General features: G+C 34.2%; 1 protein-coding gene across 7 annotated transcripts in view; it reads right to left on the reverse strand.

Annotated features, from left to right (window-relative positions):
• Positions 1-18,989, reverse strand: part of SPATA1 (spermatogenesis associated 1) — a 60,591-nt gene that overhangs the window by 30,405 nt on the left and 11,197 nt on the right. For all 7 annotated transcript variants that reach the window (XM_054532416.2, XM_054532414.2, XM_024247775.3 and 4 more), the window contains 6 exons: positions 15,751-15,857; positions 13,938-14,055; positions 10,674-10,727; positions 10,347-10,578; positions 3,427-3,541; positions 2,633-2,690 (listed from right to left, as the gene is read on the reverse strand). In XM_054532416.2, coding sequence (XP_054388391.1) covers positions 2,633-2,690; positions 3,427-3,541; positions 10,347-10,578; positions 10,674-10,727; positions 13,938-14,055; positions 15,751-15,857 — 684 coding nt within the window. The remainder of the gene's footprint in view (positions 1-2,632; positions 2,691-3,426; positions 3,542-10,346; positions 10,579-10,673; positions 10,728-13,937; positions 14,056-15,750; positions 15,858-18,989) is intronic.

Below are 18,989 nucleotides of genomic sequence, written 5' to 3' on the forward strand. Positions count from 1 at the left end.
TTTTTAACAAGAAATTCTTGGCATTCTAAATTTACTCAGTATGAACCACCATATTGTCCAGGTTTCTGTCAGCCTCACTCAATTTAGCAAAATGTTTTTTACCACTCACAGTTGCTGGAGCTAGCACATTAAATCCAGAATCTCTGATAAGTGTATCCATATTATTAAACTTGAGCCAATTTAAAGTTATATTCTTTCATTCCTGCTCTGAATCTATTTCCAATAATATTTTTCTAAGTTTCTACTAGCACAAATTAACAAAATATTGCAGTTCTTTTGCAATAACCAGTCTGAGATTCTCATGTGTAAAAGTTTTTGGCCCATATCACACTTTCTGTACCAAATACTGAATCAGTTCAGTGCAGGTTTAAGCAGGAAGAAATGTAATAAAGGAAATTAAGTGTATCAGAAAGACTGGAGTAGCAGGTTCTAGGTCTGGTCTCCTAAAATGATGTTTCCATTAGTGAAGTTACCATTGTTGAGGCCATCACCAGAACTACACTGAAAGCAAGAAGCCATCATTATTATTGCCATTACAACTTCTCACACTCAGGAAACTGGAGGAAAAAACACTTAACTCATAACTAAAATAGAAAGAAAGTAAAACTATTGTTATTCACAGATGACATGAATATGTACGTAGAAAGTCCTAAAGAATCTACAAAAATAACCTGATAGAACTAATTGAATTTAGCAAAATCTCAATAGATGAGTTCAATGTATAAAAATCAATTACATTTCTATAAACTAGCAACAATTAGAAAATAAAAATTTTAAAATACCATTCTATAGAAGCTTCAAAAATACCAAATATCTAAAAATAAATGTAATATTAAAAGATATAAGAGCAATACACTAAAAGCACAGACACTGCTGAAAGAAACTAGTAATATAAATAGAGAAATATACTGTGTTCATAGATTAGAAGATTCAGTATAGTTAGGATATAAGTTTTCCTCCCAAATTGATTGACAGATTCACAGTGATTTTACTCAAAATTCCAGTAGTCTTTTGGTAAGAAATTGACAAGCTGATTCTAAAATTTATATGAAAACACAAAGAATCTAGAATCACCAAAATGATCTCGAAAAAAAATTGACTTGGAAATCTTACACTATCTGATAACAGTAACTACTATAAAGCCTCAGTAATGAAGATAATGTGGTATTGGTGTAAGGATAAAAAAAAATCATTGAGCAGAAAGGGAGGCTAGAAGTTGTCCTAGATCTTACAGAAGTTGTCCTAGATCATTATTCAACTGAGATTTGAATAATGCAATAGGAAAAATAGTCTTAACAAATGGTGTAGGAGGTGGGTATCTGAGGATCTCAACTGAACCACAACTACAACCTCATTCTGTACGTAAAATTTTGAGATTCGTGTTCTCTTCAAATTATCTCTATTTAACAAAAATTATCACTGAGAGTGCAAGAGAAAGGAGGTCTTGATTGTCTGAGGAGAAGGTATGACAGAGCTGTCTAGAAGAATAGTAATGGACCAAGAAAATGTAGTATATTTGTTGGCAGAATTAAAGACTCATTTGAAGTTTGTGGTTTATTAACTATGGTTGGAATTTTGTCCAATGAGTATGAAAGACATAACCGTGGAAGAATTAATGTAACTTTCTGTGTTTTTGTTTTCTCATCTGAAAATAAGGATAATAGTACCTCCACAAATAGTTGTTGAATTAAATGAATTAACATACATAAAGCATTTAGAACAGTGATTGGCTCAATAAATGCTATCTAATTGGTTGTTGCTATGTTACTAGTAGTAGTATTTAGGTAGGTAGTTATTAAAATGGTTAAGACTGAACTCTGAAGCCAGTCTACACTATTTAGGATCTAAGCCCAGCTCTAGTACTTACTAACTATATGTATGACCTGGGAAAGCCATGGAACCTCTCTGTGCCTCAGTTTCCTCATCTGTAAAATGGGAATGATAACCATAATCTACCTCATGGAGTTTCCTTTATGGGGATTAAATGAGTCAGTATGTGTAAAATACTTAGAATAGTGCCTGGTAGTTGATACTCATTGATAGCTATTATTAAAATTAGTATTGTTATCATTCTTAAGACTGTCCTAAATTCATCCTGCAAATATGTGCAAAATTCTCCTAGTCTTTCCATCATTTCTTGAGAATAAACTGGTGACATGAATAGTGTTCATTAACTCGTTTAAACCAGTGCAATTCAAATTAGGTAACACATCCGAGGTCACACAGCTAGTAACTATAACATAAACAATTTACTACTATACTGCTTCTTAACACACTATATAATTCTGTTCTAAAGAGACAAGTCAATCAAGTACAGGTATTAATATATTAAATTACAAATTAGCTATGAAAGCTGCTAGTTAAGTGTAGTTTGATGTACCTTTAAAACTAGTAATAAAATTTGAGAAGATAATCCAAAAAGGTGTTGGTGGATAACTTTTCCCCCTTCTCATTTGGGCATATTGTTACCTTATTTATAAAAACAGAAAAATTGGACTACTATTGATTATATTGATATTAGAAGTATGTTTCTGGAAAACTTAGACATTTTAATCTGCAGTTTCAGTTTAATCTTAGTAAAAATATTATGATGTTGCAATAACATGTTTAAACAAAAAATTTAAAATAGTACCTGATTGTCCTGTCTTCTACTGATAGCTGTATCATCTTCATTTTCCCAAAGACACTGACTTAAAGGAAATGACAGGTTTGAAAGTCATTAAAACATGATCCCATGAATATTAGCTTTTCATATTTTATGTATTTTATTTGATGCTCTGTAAACACAAATATTGAAAATTTTCAAAGTCAGCCTGAGACCATTATCATATGTTCTTTCAGACTCATTAGTAATCCATGTAAAGCTACATTTAGTATGAGTAATAAAATCATATTTTATTATATTATAGCTAAATTCTAGTTCAATATCTATAGCAAGATAAAATTACTTGAAATTTTAGAAACATGTTTGTTTATTGTTCTTTTGTGAATAACTGTTTATAAAAACCCTTATCTTAATTTCAAAAGACTGTGTAAAACTCATCTAAGTACTATAATTTTGAATGAAATGATACCAGTGTGAAAATCAAGCATATTGATTAGTTTACCTATAACCAAGAACTTAAGAGAGTCAGGATAATTAGTTCTAATGAAGAGAAACAAAGACAGAAATTTTTCTGTCATCAAGTTGTCCCGATGATAAAAGTACTACAATAGAAATAAATTTAAGTTATGAATTATCCCTCATTATCTTGGAGAGGAATGTTAGCAAAAAACAGTAAAGATCTGAATCAAGGTAATTTTAATTAAAATATCACTAATTTCACTCATATCTTTAAGAAGTCTTTATAACAGTACTCTGAATATCTTACTCTTTTTCTTATTGTTTAGATTATGGTATGTGGAATCAGCATCTATACTAATTACCTTTTTTTAGTGCCAAAGCAATCATTATTTGAATCTTCCAATGATCCTGGCAACTCAGAATTTCCAATTTGATTTTTTGCAATTTGGCTTTTTTCTGCAGTGGCTTTTCCCCCAGCTGATGTTGATGGTTATCCACGGCAAATAAAGTTCAGAATGTTAGGAAAATAGTAAAATAAACTTTTGTTTTTATACATATACACTATAATCTTATCCTAGATTTCAGAATCCCCATGAACTTTCCTATATAGATATAAGTCAACAGTTTCCAAAGTGAATTTCATGAAATATTTGTTTATGTGAAAAGAAAATTATTTGGTTAATTCAGCTTGGGAAATGTTGAATTAAGCAACATCAAACAGCAACACAACTCCCTACACTCACATTCACTCCTATTAAAGGTGTTGTCTGTCTCCATGTACAGCTGAATCTGCAAGAGGGGGTAGGTAAGTTGGGGGTTTCTTGAAATTTAATTTTTTTTTTTTTTTTTTGAGATAGAGACTTGCTCTGTCACCCAGGCTGGAGTGCAGTGGTGCAATCTCAGTTCACTGTAGCCTCTGCCTCCCAGGTTCAAGCGATTCTCCTGCCTCAGTCTCCCAAGTAGCTGGGATTACAGGCATGTGCTACCACGCCCAGCGAATTTTTGTATGTTTAGTATAGACAGGGTTTCACCAGGTTGGCAAGGCTTGTCTTGAACTCCTGACCTCAGGTGATATGCCCGCCTTGGCCTCCCAAAGTGCTGAAATTACAGGTATAAGCCACCGCGTTTGGCCGTAATTGTCTTTACAAACCATTTGCCAAAGCAGTTTTTGAAACAGTGCTCTGAGGAACCTTCTCTGGAAAATGCTGGTATAAATACAGAACATAAAATGTCATTTTTTATTTCACATACATTTTCATTGATAAAATCTCCCTTCATTTTAACAAAACTTCTCAATATAGGAAAACTACACAATCCATCTTTGAAATATTAACACTAATGTTCTACATGGTCTATATAAACAAAAGATACATGAACCTGGCAGTATTAATTCAGATTTTTTTCCCTTGGAGAAATCAATTTTTTTAATTCAGAAAAGAATAAGTGAGCCAAATTAATATTTGAAAAGTCATTTTACAAGAGTTGTTGCTGGGCATGGTGGCACATGCCTGTAAACCCAGCACTGTGGGAGGCTGGGCAGGAGGATATCTTGAGCCCAGTAGTTCAAGACCAGCCTGGGCAACATCTCTACAAAAATAAAATAAATTAGCCAGGCATGGTGGTGCATGCCTGTGTTCCCAGCTACTTGGGAGACTGGGGTGGGAGGATGTCTTGATCCTGGAAGGTTGAGGCTGTAGTGAGCCATGATCACACCGCTGTTCTCCAGCCTGGGCATCAGAGCAAGACCCTGTCTCAAAAAAAAAAAAAAAAAAAAAAAGACTTGCCAAAATATTGTGCAACCTGGAGCCTGTATTGATTTTTGTTTGGCTGCTACAATTTATTTCCCACCTAGCATTGAAATTGTCACTTAAGTACAACAAACAGAGGCTGGGTGTGGCGGCTCATGTCTGTAATTCCAGGACTTTGGGAGGCCGAGGCGGGTGGATCACTTGAGGTCAGGAGTTCGACATCAGCCTGGCCAACATGGTAAAACCCTGTCTCTACCAAAAATATAAAAATTAGCCAGGTGTGGTGGCGCGTGCCTGTAATCCCAGCTACTCGGGAGGCTGAGGCAGGAGAATAGCTTGAATCCAGGAGGCAGACACTGTAGTGAGCCGAGACTGTGCCACTGCTCTCCAGCCTGGGCTGGAGAGAGACCCTGTCTCAAACAAAACAAGACAAAACAAAACAGAAAAACAGATTGTCTAAAAGATCTATATAATGCAAAATGAATAAAAAATGGACGTACCAGCTGTGTAAAAGCTAATAGTAAACTACAACTCTCCCTACCCACCCATAAAAAGAAACAATAATGTAGAACTCAGTGTTTTGAGAACTCCAACAAATATATGTTTAAAATATGATAGAGTCACAGAAAAGGGAGTGATAACTGTGAACTATGATAAGTGATAAGTTTTGAACTATGAGCTGTTTAGTGGCAAATAAGGGAGTAGGAGGAATTTAAGCAAAGAATACGGTATGTACAAGGAGCAGAATACTAATAATGTGTGGAGCATTTTTATCCATAATGAAAAGTTCAGTATGACTCTAGCGCAGTGTTATAAAGCGTGGGCTTTAGTCAAACACAAAAGAGCTCAAGTCCTGGCATGGCCATAGTATGTATGACTTTAGGTAAGTTATTTCTCTAACTTCTCTTTCCTTATCTCTAAATGGCATAATGCATGTAAAGCACCTAGCACACTGTCCAATCCTGAGAAGTTTCTTGACTTTAAGTTCTGATTTATATCCTATTGCCATTTTCCTAGTCCCTAAGTCTATTTTCATCTTGTCACCTAAGCTGTTTTTCTAGAACTAAAATCCAATCATGCCAAGTTAAAAACTTCAGATTGCTTCCCATTACCTACTAAACTCTTCAGCTTTGCAAGCAAGGCTCTTGTAGTTCAAGTCGCTACCTACCTCTCCAGAAATACCAGTTCATAGTACTTCTCTCCCTCCTTTTCCTAACCTCATACTATTAAATAGTAGTATTACTAATAATAATAATAGATAAAAATTACTGAACTAACCCCAACATTAAGTAAATCCTGAAAGCTTCATTCATATCACGATCTATGAGAAGGAGGCCTTCTGGAGATAGGTACTAAACAGTCTGCATGGCCATACACTGTAGCCCTGGATTTGAAGAGTTCTCTATGCTGCCTTAAGAAGCTTAGGCTCGGCCAGGCGTGGTGGCTCATGACTATAATCCTAGCACTTTGGGAGGCCGAGGTGGGTGGACTGCCTGTCCCAGGCGGGCGGATTGCCTGAGCTCAGGAGTTTGAGACTGGCCTGGGCAACACGGTGAAACCCTGTCTCTACCAAAACACAAAAAAATTAGCCGGGCATGGCATCTAGTGCCTGTAGACCCAGCTACTCGGGAGGCTGAGGCAGGAGAATCGCTTGAACCCAGGAGGCGGAAGTTGCAGTGAGGCGAGATTGTGCCGCTGCACTCCAGCCTGGGTGACAGAGCGAGACTCCGTCTCCAAAAAAAAAAAAAGGAGTTTAGGCTTCAGCCGGGCGCAGTCACTCACGCCTATAATCCCAACACTTTGGGAGGCCGAGGTGGGTGGATCACCTGAGGTCAGGAGTCCGTCTCTACTAAACATACAAAAATTAGCTGGGTGTGGTGGCAGGCACCTGTAATCCCAGCTATCGGGAGGCTTAGGAGAATTGCTGGAACCCGGGAGGCGGAGGTTGCAGTGAGCCGAGATCGCACCACTGCACTCTAGCCTGGCAACAGAGTGAGACTCCGTCTCAAAAAAAAAAAAGCATATTACCTGCATTCTCCCCAAACTTTATTATTTATTATAAATTTATTCTCTAAAATGTCACGTTTCAGAAGGGATAGCATCTGTTATCATTTTTGTACCATTACAGTTACTAAGAACACAGTAATTGATTACATATTATTTACTCATTGATATGTTAAGACAGTTATTAATTTTCAACAAATATTTATTCAGGACTGTGGTCTAGGCACTGTGTTTGACTCTGAATAAATAGCAATAAATCCTTGTCCTAAAAAGAGTTTATAATATTTATAAAAATTTTTAAAAACTAGATTTCTTTCCAACAAAATGACAAATAAACCAGAGAGGAAATAAAAATTCAAACCAAAACTATCGAAAAGAATTACTTATATTTGTTTGTGTGCTGATTTACAGATACAAAGCAGTTTCACATATGATATCCAGTTTTGAACCTCACAATAAAGAATAATAATATTGAATGGGAAATCACCCTGCCAGATACATAAAAAATATTAATGTCAGTACTAGTTCAGAAAATGGATAAAGTCTGAAAGTGGTCATGTATGTATAAGAATATATATATGAAAAAATATATATATAGTGTGGTAAAGGTGCCATTTGAAATCAGTGGGGAGGGAATGAATGATATTTTGGGATAACTGGAAATGCATTTGGAAGAAATCTATACTACCTCATTCTTTATTTTTTCCAGAATGTGGAGCAGAGAAACAAGGAGACAGAAAATACATGACATAATGGCAAGATTATGGTTCAACAGGAACTTTTAGACATTGCTGCTGGGTACTACCGCTTTGGAAAACACTTGGATGTTGCTTAGTGAAGTTGAACATGTACATGAACATGAACAATGAACAATGCCAATTCTCTTGCACATGCACATTTAGGACTTGTGTACAAAAATGTACATAACAGGATATTTGTAATAGTCCCAAGCTGCAAACAAACCAAATGTCCATCAGCCACAGAATAGACAATAAATTGTAATGTAAATAAATTGTATGAGTATAAAATGGAATAGCACAACAATGAAAATAAATAGGTATGGTTGACTCTTACAATGTTGAGTAAGAGAAGCAAGTCCAAAATGATATACATAAATAAAATTCAAAACAGACATAACTAAACTATATTATCAAGAGATATATATCTCAGTTGTAAAACTACAAGGAATTCCTATGATCAAAAGAATCATAGAGTAAAAAGACAAACCACAAATTAAAGTTAAGAAAATAATTCTACTACCAGCAATAAAGAGAAACATTACATGATATAGGGGTCAGTTTATCAAGAAGACATAATAATCCTAAATATGCATGCACCTAATAACAGAGCTTCAAAATACAGAAAGCAAAAGTAAAGCAAGAAGTAAAGCAATATTTACCACAAATATCAAAGTAGTAGTTATCTCTACTGGAGAAGGAAGAAGTGTGACCAGAGGAAAACACACAAGGTTTATAAGGTTGTTACCTTAGAAACAGCAGTTAAACTTCTAAAAATAATAATAGGACAAATGCATGAAACTGCATTTAGAAAAATGTTGCTCTGGCCTGGAGCGGTGGCTCACACCAATCCTAGCACTTTGAGAGGCCAAGGTGGGTGGATTACCTGAGGTCAGGAGTTCGAGACCACCCTGGCCAACGTGGTGAAACCCCGCCTCTACTAAAAATACAAAAATTAGCTGGACATGGTAGTGCGCACCTGTAGTCCCAGGTACTAGGGAGGCTGAGGCAGGAGATTTGCTTGAACCTGGGAGGCAGAGGTTGCAGTGAGCTGAGACTGTGCCACTGCACTTCAGCCTGGGCAACAGAGCGAGACTCGATCTCAAAAAGAAAAAATAATGTTGCTCATTGCACTATGCATGATAGCAAAAACATTAATAAAGGGTTGGGGAAGTAAATTATGACACAGGGAATTCTATAATGACACAGATCTATATTTATTGATATGAAATGTTTATATTTTAATATAAGAGGCTTTAAGAGTCTGTATGTGTCTTCATTTCTGAAAAGTAAAAATATATATTATTTATATATAAGAACTAAAAAATAACAACTGGAAGAATATACATCAGAATTCTAAGTAGTAGTAATCTCTGAGTAGTAAAATTGTCAGTCTTTATTTTCTTCTTTATTTATTAGTAAAAGTATACTTTATACTTATTTTCTTCCTAATACTTACTGATGTTTCTAGAACTTTTAAAAATGAGCACACACTAGCCTCTCATTTAAAGCATATAAATAAAGCAGACTACAGTCTAAGAATCAATAGGAAAAAAATTAGTTTAACTTTTAACTTTTTTACCATATTACATTAAAAAATAAACTGTGAAGGAAAAGCAGATATACTAAACATTTACAAATGAAATGCATCCCCCAGATGTTGACTAAAGACAACATCTATTAAAGCTGTAGAATATAGTAGTTCTTAATCAGTTACATTTCTTGTATTCTAAATTTATTCTAAACCCAACAATGTTCCAAAGTTAGTGCCTGCTTTCATCTTAGGTGCATTTAATATTTACTGTTTATTACTTGACACCAGTTAGATGCTCAGTGAGTTTAATTTTTATTTAAACATTTTAAATTACCTATCTTTTTTTCCTATTGATTCTTAGACTGTAGTCAGCTTTATTTATGTATTTATGAGATGAGTTTAATTTTTATTTAAACATTTTAAATTACCTATCTTTTTTTTTTTTTTTTTTTTTTTGAGACAAGGTCTTGCTCTGCCACCCAGACTGGAGGATGATGGTGCGATCTCAGCTCACTGCAGCCTCCCCGTCCCTGGCTCAAGCAATCCTTCTGCCTCAGTCTCCTGAGTAGCTGGGACTACAGGCATGTGCCACCAGACCTGGCTAACTTTTGTGTTTTTTCGTAGATGCAGGGTCTTGCCATGTGCCATGTTGCCCAAGCTGGTCTCAAACTCCTGGGCTCAAGTGATCCACCCACCTTGGCCTCCTAAAGTGCTTATTACAGATATAAGCCACCACTCCTGGCCCCTATCACTTTTAAAGAATCGAGTTATTAGTAATTATTAGTAAATTGATAGGTGTAATCAGATAAAAATTTTAAAATTCTCTGAAATACGTATGTTCCCCAACATTAAAGTTTTTTTTTTGTTGTTGTTGTTTGTCTTGGTTTGATACTGATTTCCTGATCCTTCTGGTCTCTGAGTAATACCAAAGTTTTATGCAGTCACCTTTCCTTTCTCTTCCCCTGTAGCTTTACTTTTATCTAAAACTATTTTATTAAAAAAGAAGTAAAGGTGGTAATGTTCATTTAAGTGCTGTAACTATTTTGATTTTGTTTTTATTTTAACATAGTACTTAAATTGTTTTCTTTTCCTCCCATCGGCAAAAATATTTTTTTAGAAATCCCCAAGTGGAATTGTAGCTTTCTTTTTATACTGCCTATATTTGTAAGGCTAGGTTTGCTCAGGGTTTGCTTACAGACTTGACTGCTAAAATGTACTATAATAGCCTCTTTCTTTTTCCCATTCCAGTTTAAAATCACCTTCTTCCTGATTCTTGTTAGGAAGCTCTTTCAAAGTGTTTTCTAACAAACTGGGATCTCTTCCAGGTTCCTCCTTGAACAAAGTTACACTAATTGGTCTGTGGATTGTTCCATCACCCTCATTAACACCATTATTAGTCTGCCGCTCATCTAAAATAACTGTTGATGATGGTGAAAAAACATTTCCTAAATGGTCCATTACAGGAAGCAAATATAATTCTGGTTGAAGAGCCTAAAACATATAGGAAATTTTAAAAGTTAGTTTGCAATTAAAAGCAGTGCTCTAAGTTAAAAATTAGCATAAGTTTAAAATGTCACATTACATACATATGGAGGAGCAAATGATTTGAGTTTCAGTTCTGATTCTTGCTTTTCCTTCACCTAGAAATAAGTAATGAGAAAAAAAGTAAAGCTTTTGCTACATTTTTTTCAATTATTTTTACCTCTACTTTTTTTGCAGGAAGGCAAGTATTTGTGGCAAGTATAAAAATCAAATTTAAAAGCTAGTAACTATGGCTAGATTCTAGAAATGTAGAATATAATGTTACTTTTATTCACTGTATCAAATATAATAGAAATTCTATTCATTTATTAATAATAACTATGCCTATCACTTACATGGACTTACTACGTCCCTGGCACTATTTTAAGTGCTTTACACTTAGTAAAGATTGTATATGTAGGAAATTTCCAAGTTGGGATTCAAAACCAGGTCATCTGACCCCAGAGTCCAACTTAGTAAACTTTATTTTATTTCCTACATATTCAACCCATAGAGTTCATTTGTTATTTATTTATTTATTTAACAAATATTGGAGGACTGGGCGTGGTGGCTCACGCCTGTAATCCCAGCACTTTGGGAGGCCAAGTCAGGCAGATTACTTGAGGTCAGGAGTTCGAGGCCAGCCTGGCCAACATGGTGAAACCCTATCTCTACTAAAAATACAAAAATTAGCCAGGTGTGGTGGCTCCTCCAGCTACTCGGGAGGCTGAGGCAGGAGAATCGCTTGAACCTAGGAGGTGGAGGCTGCAGTGAGCTGAGAGTCCACCACTGCACTCCAGCCTGGGCAACAGAGGGAGACTGTCTCAAAAACAAAACAAAACAAAACAAAACAAAACAAAACAAAACAGAAATACTGAGGGCATACTATCTGTCAGGCAGTGTTCTACATGGCATGGATACAATGATAAATAAGGCAAAATCTCTGCTTTCATGGAGGTTATATTCTACTTGGGAAAGCAGATATTAAATAAATAAATAAACCCAATTTAGGATGGTGATACATGTTTTATGAAAAGAAAACAGAGTGATGTAATAAAGAGTAACTTGAAGAAAGGTCAGGGAAAGCCTTTTAGAAAAGATAATACTTGAGCTAAGTCCTGAATTATGAAAAGAAACAGCCAGCTATGTGAAAATCAGGGAGAAGTGATTTCTAGGCAAGTGCAACGACCAAAAATCAGAAATCAGTCTGCCATATTTGAGAACCAGAGGAAGATTTTTTTAGCTGAAGTATGAAACCAAGGAGAAAATGGTCATAGATAAAATTTGAGAGGCAGCTTGTTCCTTAGGCCCTTATTATCTCTTGCCCGAACCACTGTAAAACTTTCTTACTGAAATTCCTGCCTCCTCACTTCAATCCATCCTTCTCAGTGAGGCCCAATTAATTTTACTGAAGGCTCTGATCATGTCACTCTTAGTCAAAAACTCATGGTTTCATGAAAAAATCCAAACTACTAATCTGGCATTCAAGACCTTCAACAAACGACTTTATAACTTGCTCCCCACTATTTCCTTTCATGTAGTCAATGCTCCATTAAAAAAAATGTACCATTTATTATTTCTGAGTTGTCTGCATTTCTACTTCTGTGCTTAACCTATTTTCTCTGCTCAGAAAGTTTTCTCACCTTTCATCTTTGCAAGAACAAACATTTTTCTTTTAGGATTCAAATTGAAATATTGCTTCTTTCTCAAAGTTTTCTACTTCCCCTCTTCCCCTGCTGGAAGTAATCTCCTTTTCTTTTGAATATATAAAATATGATATTTTATTTATTTATTTTATATATTTTAATCTTCATCACTACACTGAGCACTCTTCGAGGGCAAGATCTATATCTAGTTCTTTTTCTAGTTTTGTATATAGAAAAACATTAATAAATATCTGTTTAAAATAATAAAATATTAGAAGGATTTTAGAAATTGACCTAAATTACTTAGAAAGTCCCTTCCAATCTGGGATTCTATGATTGATATTTTGTACATTTACATACCATGAAAAAGAACAAAAAATTATGAGAGTTGTTCATTTTCTTGCCTGTTTGAGGAAAGCTGACTTAATGATCAGTAAATTAATATTAATATGCCAAAAGTCATACCAAATAGAACTCTGATGACCAAAACTTCTTCAAATTTAACTACTGATCCCAAGAATCTCACACAGCAAATTATAGTAGTACTTTGGAAGAAAATGCCTATTTTTTCCATTATCATTCATGATTTAATTTGTTCAGTGAACATTTAAACACCTCTAGTGCAAAGCATCTTGTTAGGCACTGGTTATAAATACAATGATGAATAAAATGAAGTCCCTCCCCACAAGGACCTATAATCTAATGGTAGAGTTAGATGTTAAGCAAATATTCACATAAACACATAATAATGATATAAACTGTTAATGAGAGTGAAATAAGAATATGCTGCATTTTAAAGAGTTTAAATATAGAAAATCTTGATTAAGGAAATAAAATTTATGTAGATATGAGAGACCAGAAACTTTGAGATCTGATGGCTTGTTAGATTTGAAACTTAAGCTAGGAATACTCTCTACTTAGAGTATCCTGCCCACTGAGTCACAGAAACTACAAATAGGAGTGTTTAGTAAATAATAGTTGACACCAGTCAGGCACAGTGGCTCATGCTTGTAATCCCAGCACTTTGAGAGGCTGAGGCAGGGAGATCACCTGAAGTCAGGAATTTGAGACTAGTCTGGCCAACATGGTGAAACTCTGTCTCTAGCAAAAATACAAAACTTAGCCGGGCGTGGTGTCGCGTGCCTGTAATCCCAACTACTCGGGAGGCAGGAGAATTGCTTGAACCTGGGAGGTGGAGGTTGCAGTGAGCCAAGATCACACCACAGCACTCTAGCCAGGGCGACAGAGCAAGACTCCGTCTCGAAAAAAAAAAAAAAAAGTTGACACCAAAAAAATATGTTGGAGCCATATCATTTTCACATCAAATGAGTCTAGTTGTGGCACAAGTGATGAGAACCCCATTTTTTTCCAGAACTCAAGTACTTGTTTAAAACACTTAAAAACTTTCATTTAAATTTAAGAACTTATATGATCACATTTTAAATAGGTATTTCTTTGCTTTGCAAGGCAATTCACACACAAAACCCATCATTTTCATGCCCAATAACATGCCTATGCAATCTATCTTTGTTGATCTGTATGTTTAATGATATTTCCATTTCATTTTGATTGAGATTACATATCTAATAATATCTTAAGGAGCTGAGTTGATAAGCATTTAAGAAATATAATTTGAGAAGGTATGGTCTTTCTCAATCAGAAAGAAAAAAAAAGAAAACTTACCACAGCTAAATTATTTCCAATGCATTTCAGAAATAAAAATTTTTCTGCAATAGCATCTTCACCCAGGAACTCACCAAGACGCTCCCTCAGGGCTCGTAAAGTAAGTTGAGGAGATACTCTGAAATATCATAAAATTGCCTTATAATGTAATATGAAATAGATTTTGGATATATTAATGATTCAATAACTTTAGTCAGCTATCTCAAACACAAAGGTTGATTTAATGTGTCAGATATAGCTTAACATATTATGTTTCCACATTGCCGGCATTTTGTAGGTCTTCCATAAATATCTCTTAAAATAAATAATTAAAAGTCTGCCTTTAAAATTATGCAAATAAACACTGTTTATAAATTTTTGTACTGAAAAGGAAAAACAACTGTCTCTTTGCTAATCTACTTCCAAATTTTATTGTTAAAATTTGCTGTGGAATAGATGTACTTTTATACATATACCAATGAATGATTTAGCCACAGATATTTATTTTGGAAGTTTGGCAGGAGTAGCTAGTGCTTAAAAAATTTTTAAATAATCTAACATTGTCAGAGTCCACATCTTCGCTTATTAGGGATACTTTGCTCCTGAATGTCTAAAATTTAAAGCCATAACTTATGCTATCATCTGAGTTGTTTTTCTGGGACCTTATGAGAAATATTAGACAATTCATTCAATCAACACATATTTATTGAGCATCTACTATGTGTCAGACATTGTTCCAAGGGATGAGAATATGGCAGTCAACAAAATAAAAATCTCCGCCCTAATGGACTTTATAATCTAGTGGTGGGATAGAAAAATTAATGAAGTAAATAAGTAAAAAAATGTAATTCATAAGACACTACTAAGTACCACAGAGAAAAATTAGGCAGGGAAGGGAGAAAGGGACTCTATGAGTGATTTAAAATACAGTGATTAGAGAATATCCACACAAAAAGGTAATATGTGAGTAAAGACCTGAAGGAGAAGGGAGAGCATATGGTTAGGGCAGAAAACTCATTCTAGACAAAAGGAACAGAAAGTACAAGGGTCCTGAGGTAGGGCTATGTGTTCCAGAACAGAAAGGAGGCTGATGTGGTTGAAGAAAGTGATGATGAAGATTAGAAAGAGAGGTATGCGTAAGGGGTAACAACAGGCAGTCAGATCACATAGTATTATGTGTCTTTTTGTGAATGTGAAAATACACATCTACATAGATGTAAACACATGTTCTTTGTTTATATTTTTAAACAGTTCAGAGAAAGAGGCATTGTAGATATATTGCTTCAACTGCTATTCTCAGATCAGCAGTTTTCCCTCCCTCCCTCCCTTCCTTCCTTTCTTCTTTCCTTCCTTCCTTCTTTCCTTCCTCTTTCTCTCTCCCTCTTTCTTTTTCCCTCTTTCTCTCTCTCTTTTTTTTTTTTGGCAGAGTCTCACTCTGTTGCCCAGACTGGAGTGCAGTGCTGCAATCATGGTTCACTGCAGCCTTGACATCTGGGCCTCAAAGCAATCCTCCCACCATAGCCTCCTGAGTAGTTTAGCAGATTTTTAATTTTAGATAACTTCTCTCTTAATTCACTTTGTGTATAACCATAATAATACACAGGTTATATACTGTTTTCTGGGTGGTAGTATTATGGCCAAGTGAGCTATTCCTACAGAACTGATTTAATTGTTACATAGCACTACATATTGATAGTATTAAGTCAGGAAATGGATCTATCACATGGACAAAATATTTTTCACTTATAGTTTTTAAATTTCCAAAAAGCATTTTTCTCTGAAGAAAAAAGATTCTTCTTTCAGGCATATTGTTACATGACTACACAACACTTGCCTTAGAAATCCAGCTGAAATGAATTTGTTAACATCTTCTGTTGAAATGGTATTTAGCTTATAGTTCCATGATCCTTCAGGGACATAAAAAACATGAAGTTCCACCAACTGAATAAATTGAGAAGAACATCGGTTAAAATATTTTTAAAGTGAAAAAAATCAATTGATGTCCCATAGAATTAAGTTTAATAAACACAATAGAAAAAAAAACATGGAATACATACATCCCTTTGAACAAACGAAAAACAAAATGAACTAAAAATTTGTTCTTAAGTTGGCCACTTGGCACTTGGAGTACATTTTCCCTTGGCAACAATGTTATAGATGTGGCTATGAGATTAGCTCAACATCTTTGGCATATGGTGTTTTTCCTGTGGCCTGCAGTAAGAATCCTAGGACACCAAGACTAGTTTTCTTAACATCAACCTTTACCTCACCTCACTCCCCACCTACTCAGTTCCACTAGGGTGAACTTGTGGAATCTTTATCCTTTGTATATTTTCTCCCTATTACAGTTCTGATGATTGCTAGCCCTCAGCACCTGCAAAAAGTTTAATACTGTGGTTTGGGGAATGTACTTATTCCCCAGAATTCCAGGAAGAACCTATTCCTGACCAATGAGAAAGGAATGATTGTTCTTACATTGGGCATGTCTGTGCTTCTATGTAACTATCTACTTTTCCACTGATGTTTTGTTATGACCTTGATTAGAATCCTTCTATTTAGAAGAATATTTATATAACCACAACAGAAACAGAATGATTGCAAATATAGTCTTATCTTTTAGTCAAATTAAGTTTGATACTCCCTGCATATTAAAAGTCAAAGCATTTAAATGAATATTCTCGAATGCAGTATTAAATATCCAAGAAACCTTTAAAAGTTTGAATATGACCTACTGCTAATATTAGTAATTTCATAGGAGATAAAAATGGTTCCTGAGCATAAGGTTTTCTTCAAGTTATTTTTATAAATCAAGAAAATTACTTCTATGCTTTTGATGATTATTATTAACAATTTAAAATGTTTGTATAGATCTGATAGTGAAGTTTTCTATATGTTGCATTTTGAACACTAGAGCACTTAAAAGATTACCCCCTAGCTATACTATTAAATATTTGCAAAACCTTAAGAAATTTGAAGTAAATATGACCTTATCTTTATATAAATGTATTAATATTTTATAGGAGGAAACTATTTCTTGAACTAAATATTTATATACATTAAAACTAAATATTTATATATATATTTCTTGAACTAGATATTTATATATAAATACTAAATATTTAATATTTTACAGGAGGAAAACTATTTCTTGAACTAAATATATTTAAATATAAATATTTAAATATATTCTTGAACTAAATATTTTATACAAAAAGACATTTTAATGGCTTTTTCCAGAACAACAAAGTAGTCGAAAAAATATTGAAAAATTTTAAAGTACATATTAAATCTGACAATATTATTTTAAGGTTAAATATTCTATTAACACTCAAACCCTAATTTATTATAATCTTACTTTCCTGACTTTAATGGAAGCTACTCATTAATAACATTTTCATTAAAACCATTAGCTATTTTAAAAATACATTACAAGGTATGGCACATACTTTTTCTTTTGTCCCAGGTTTCAAAATGATTAGAGATGGCACTGTTGGATCCTGTCTCTATTTAAAATATGGATATCTTGTTCATCATGGATTTTTTTTTGCATTAATTTTACTAAAAAATTTTTTGGTAGCCCCTTAAATTTTTCTTCTGTGGCAAGTACCTCATTTGCCTCAGACTAGTCCTGGCTCTGTGAGAAATATAGCCAATAAACAATAAATACTGACTTCTAAGAAGTACAATTTTTAAAATTTTTTTAAAATTAAAAAAACAATAAACATAAAACACTAATAGGTAATATACTATATTATAAAGTGGTAATTACTAGGAAAAAATAATAAGTAGGGCAAGGTAAAGAAGAATGGGAAGATATGGGATGGAGAAGTTTTCAGTTTTAAATAGTCAGAGTAGGTCTCATGGAAAAGGTGAGATCTGAGTAAAGACCTAAGGGAAAAGAAGGAGTTAGCCAAGTGAAGATCTAGAGGGAAAGAGTTTCAGAAAGAGATAAAATAAAGGTATTAAGGTGAGAGCATGCCAGTATGATTGAAGCAGAGAGAGTAGGGGAGACAGTAGAAGATAAGTTCAGAAAAATAAGGAGGTAGAGGGGAAACATACAGCGCCTTCTGGGCCATTTTCACCTACAAAATGGGAAGCTAATGCATGGTTTTAAGAGAAACATTAAGATCTGACATATATTTTTATTTAATATGAAAAATTTTAAACATACATATAAATAAAAAGAGTAATTCTCTCCCTCTGAATAAAACATTCAAAGTAAATAGGACATCATGACACTATATTCCTAAATTATTTGGCATCCATATTCTAAAAATAAGGACCTCTGTAACATAATCACAATTTCATTTTCACATCTAAAAAAATTAAAATTCCTTAATGTCAATTAATATCCAGTCCATATTTAAATTTTCCCAATTGTCCTCGAAATATTTTCTTAATCTGTAATTCAAACAAGGATCACACAATGCATTTGGTTGTTATGTCTTTTAAAACTTTCATCTTGAAGAGTTCTCAAACCTATTTTTTTGCTTTTTATTTTTAACATGGCATTGACTTTTTAAAAGATGAGCCAGTTGTCTCATAGAATGTTCTACATTCTGAATATACTTCATTATCTCTAAGGTGTCATTTAACTTGTTTCTCCAACCTCTCTTATCTCCTGTAAACAGTTAACTATACAGCCTTCAAGTGACACAGGTTACTACTTGGGGCAATAATATTTTGTAAGTGGTGTCCTGTATTTTATATTGCATTATATCAGGATATACATAATGCTTTACTTAATTAGTTGAGTGATGGGAATCATAGCTAGAACAGACTATAAGAGGCAAGAAAAGAGAACTTGTTATGAAGCTACTGGAATAATCACAGTCTGAGACAATAGTGACTCACGTGCTAGCAGTAAAGGTTACTAAAAAGTAGTCAGATTTTGTATATATTTAAAAGCTAGAGTCAATCCATTGGAAGTGGAGTTTAAGAGTCAAGTAGAAGAGTCAGAGTCAATCTATTGGAAGCGGAGTTTGAAAGAAGAGTCAAGTAGAAGACTCAAGTATGCAAAAAGAATCAAGTATAACTCCAAGGCATTTGGCCTCAGATACTGAAAGGATAGAT

Source organism: Pongo abelii, chromosome 1, assembly GCF_028885655.2.
Source record: "Pongo abelii isolate AG06213 chromosome 1, NHGRI_mPonAbe1-v2.0_pri, whole genome shotgun sequence".
Taxonomy (NCBI): Eukaryota; Metazoa; Chordata; class Mammalia; order Primates; family Hominidae; genus Pongo; species Pongo abelii.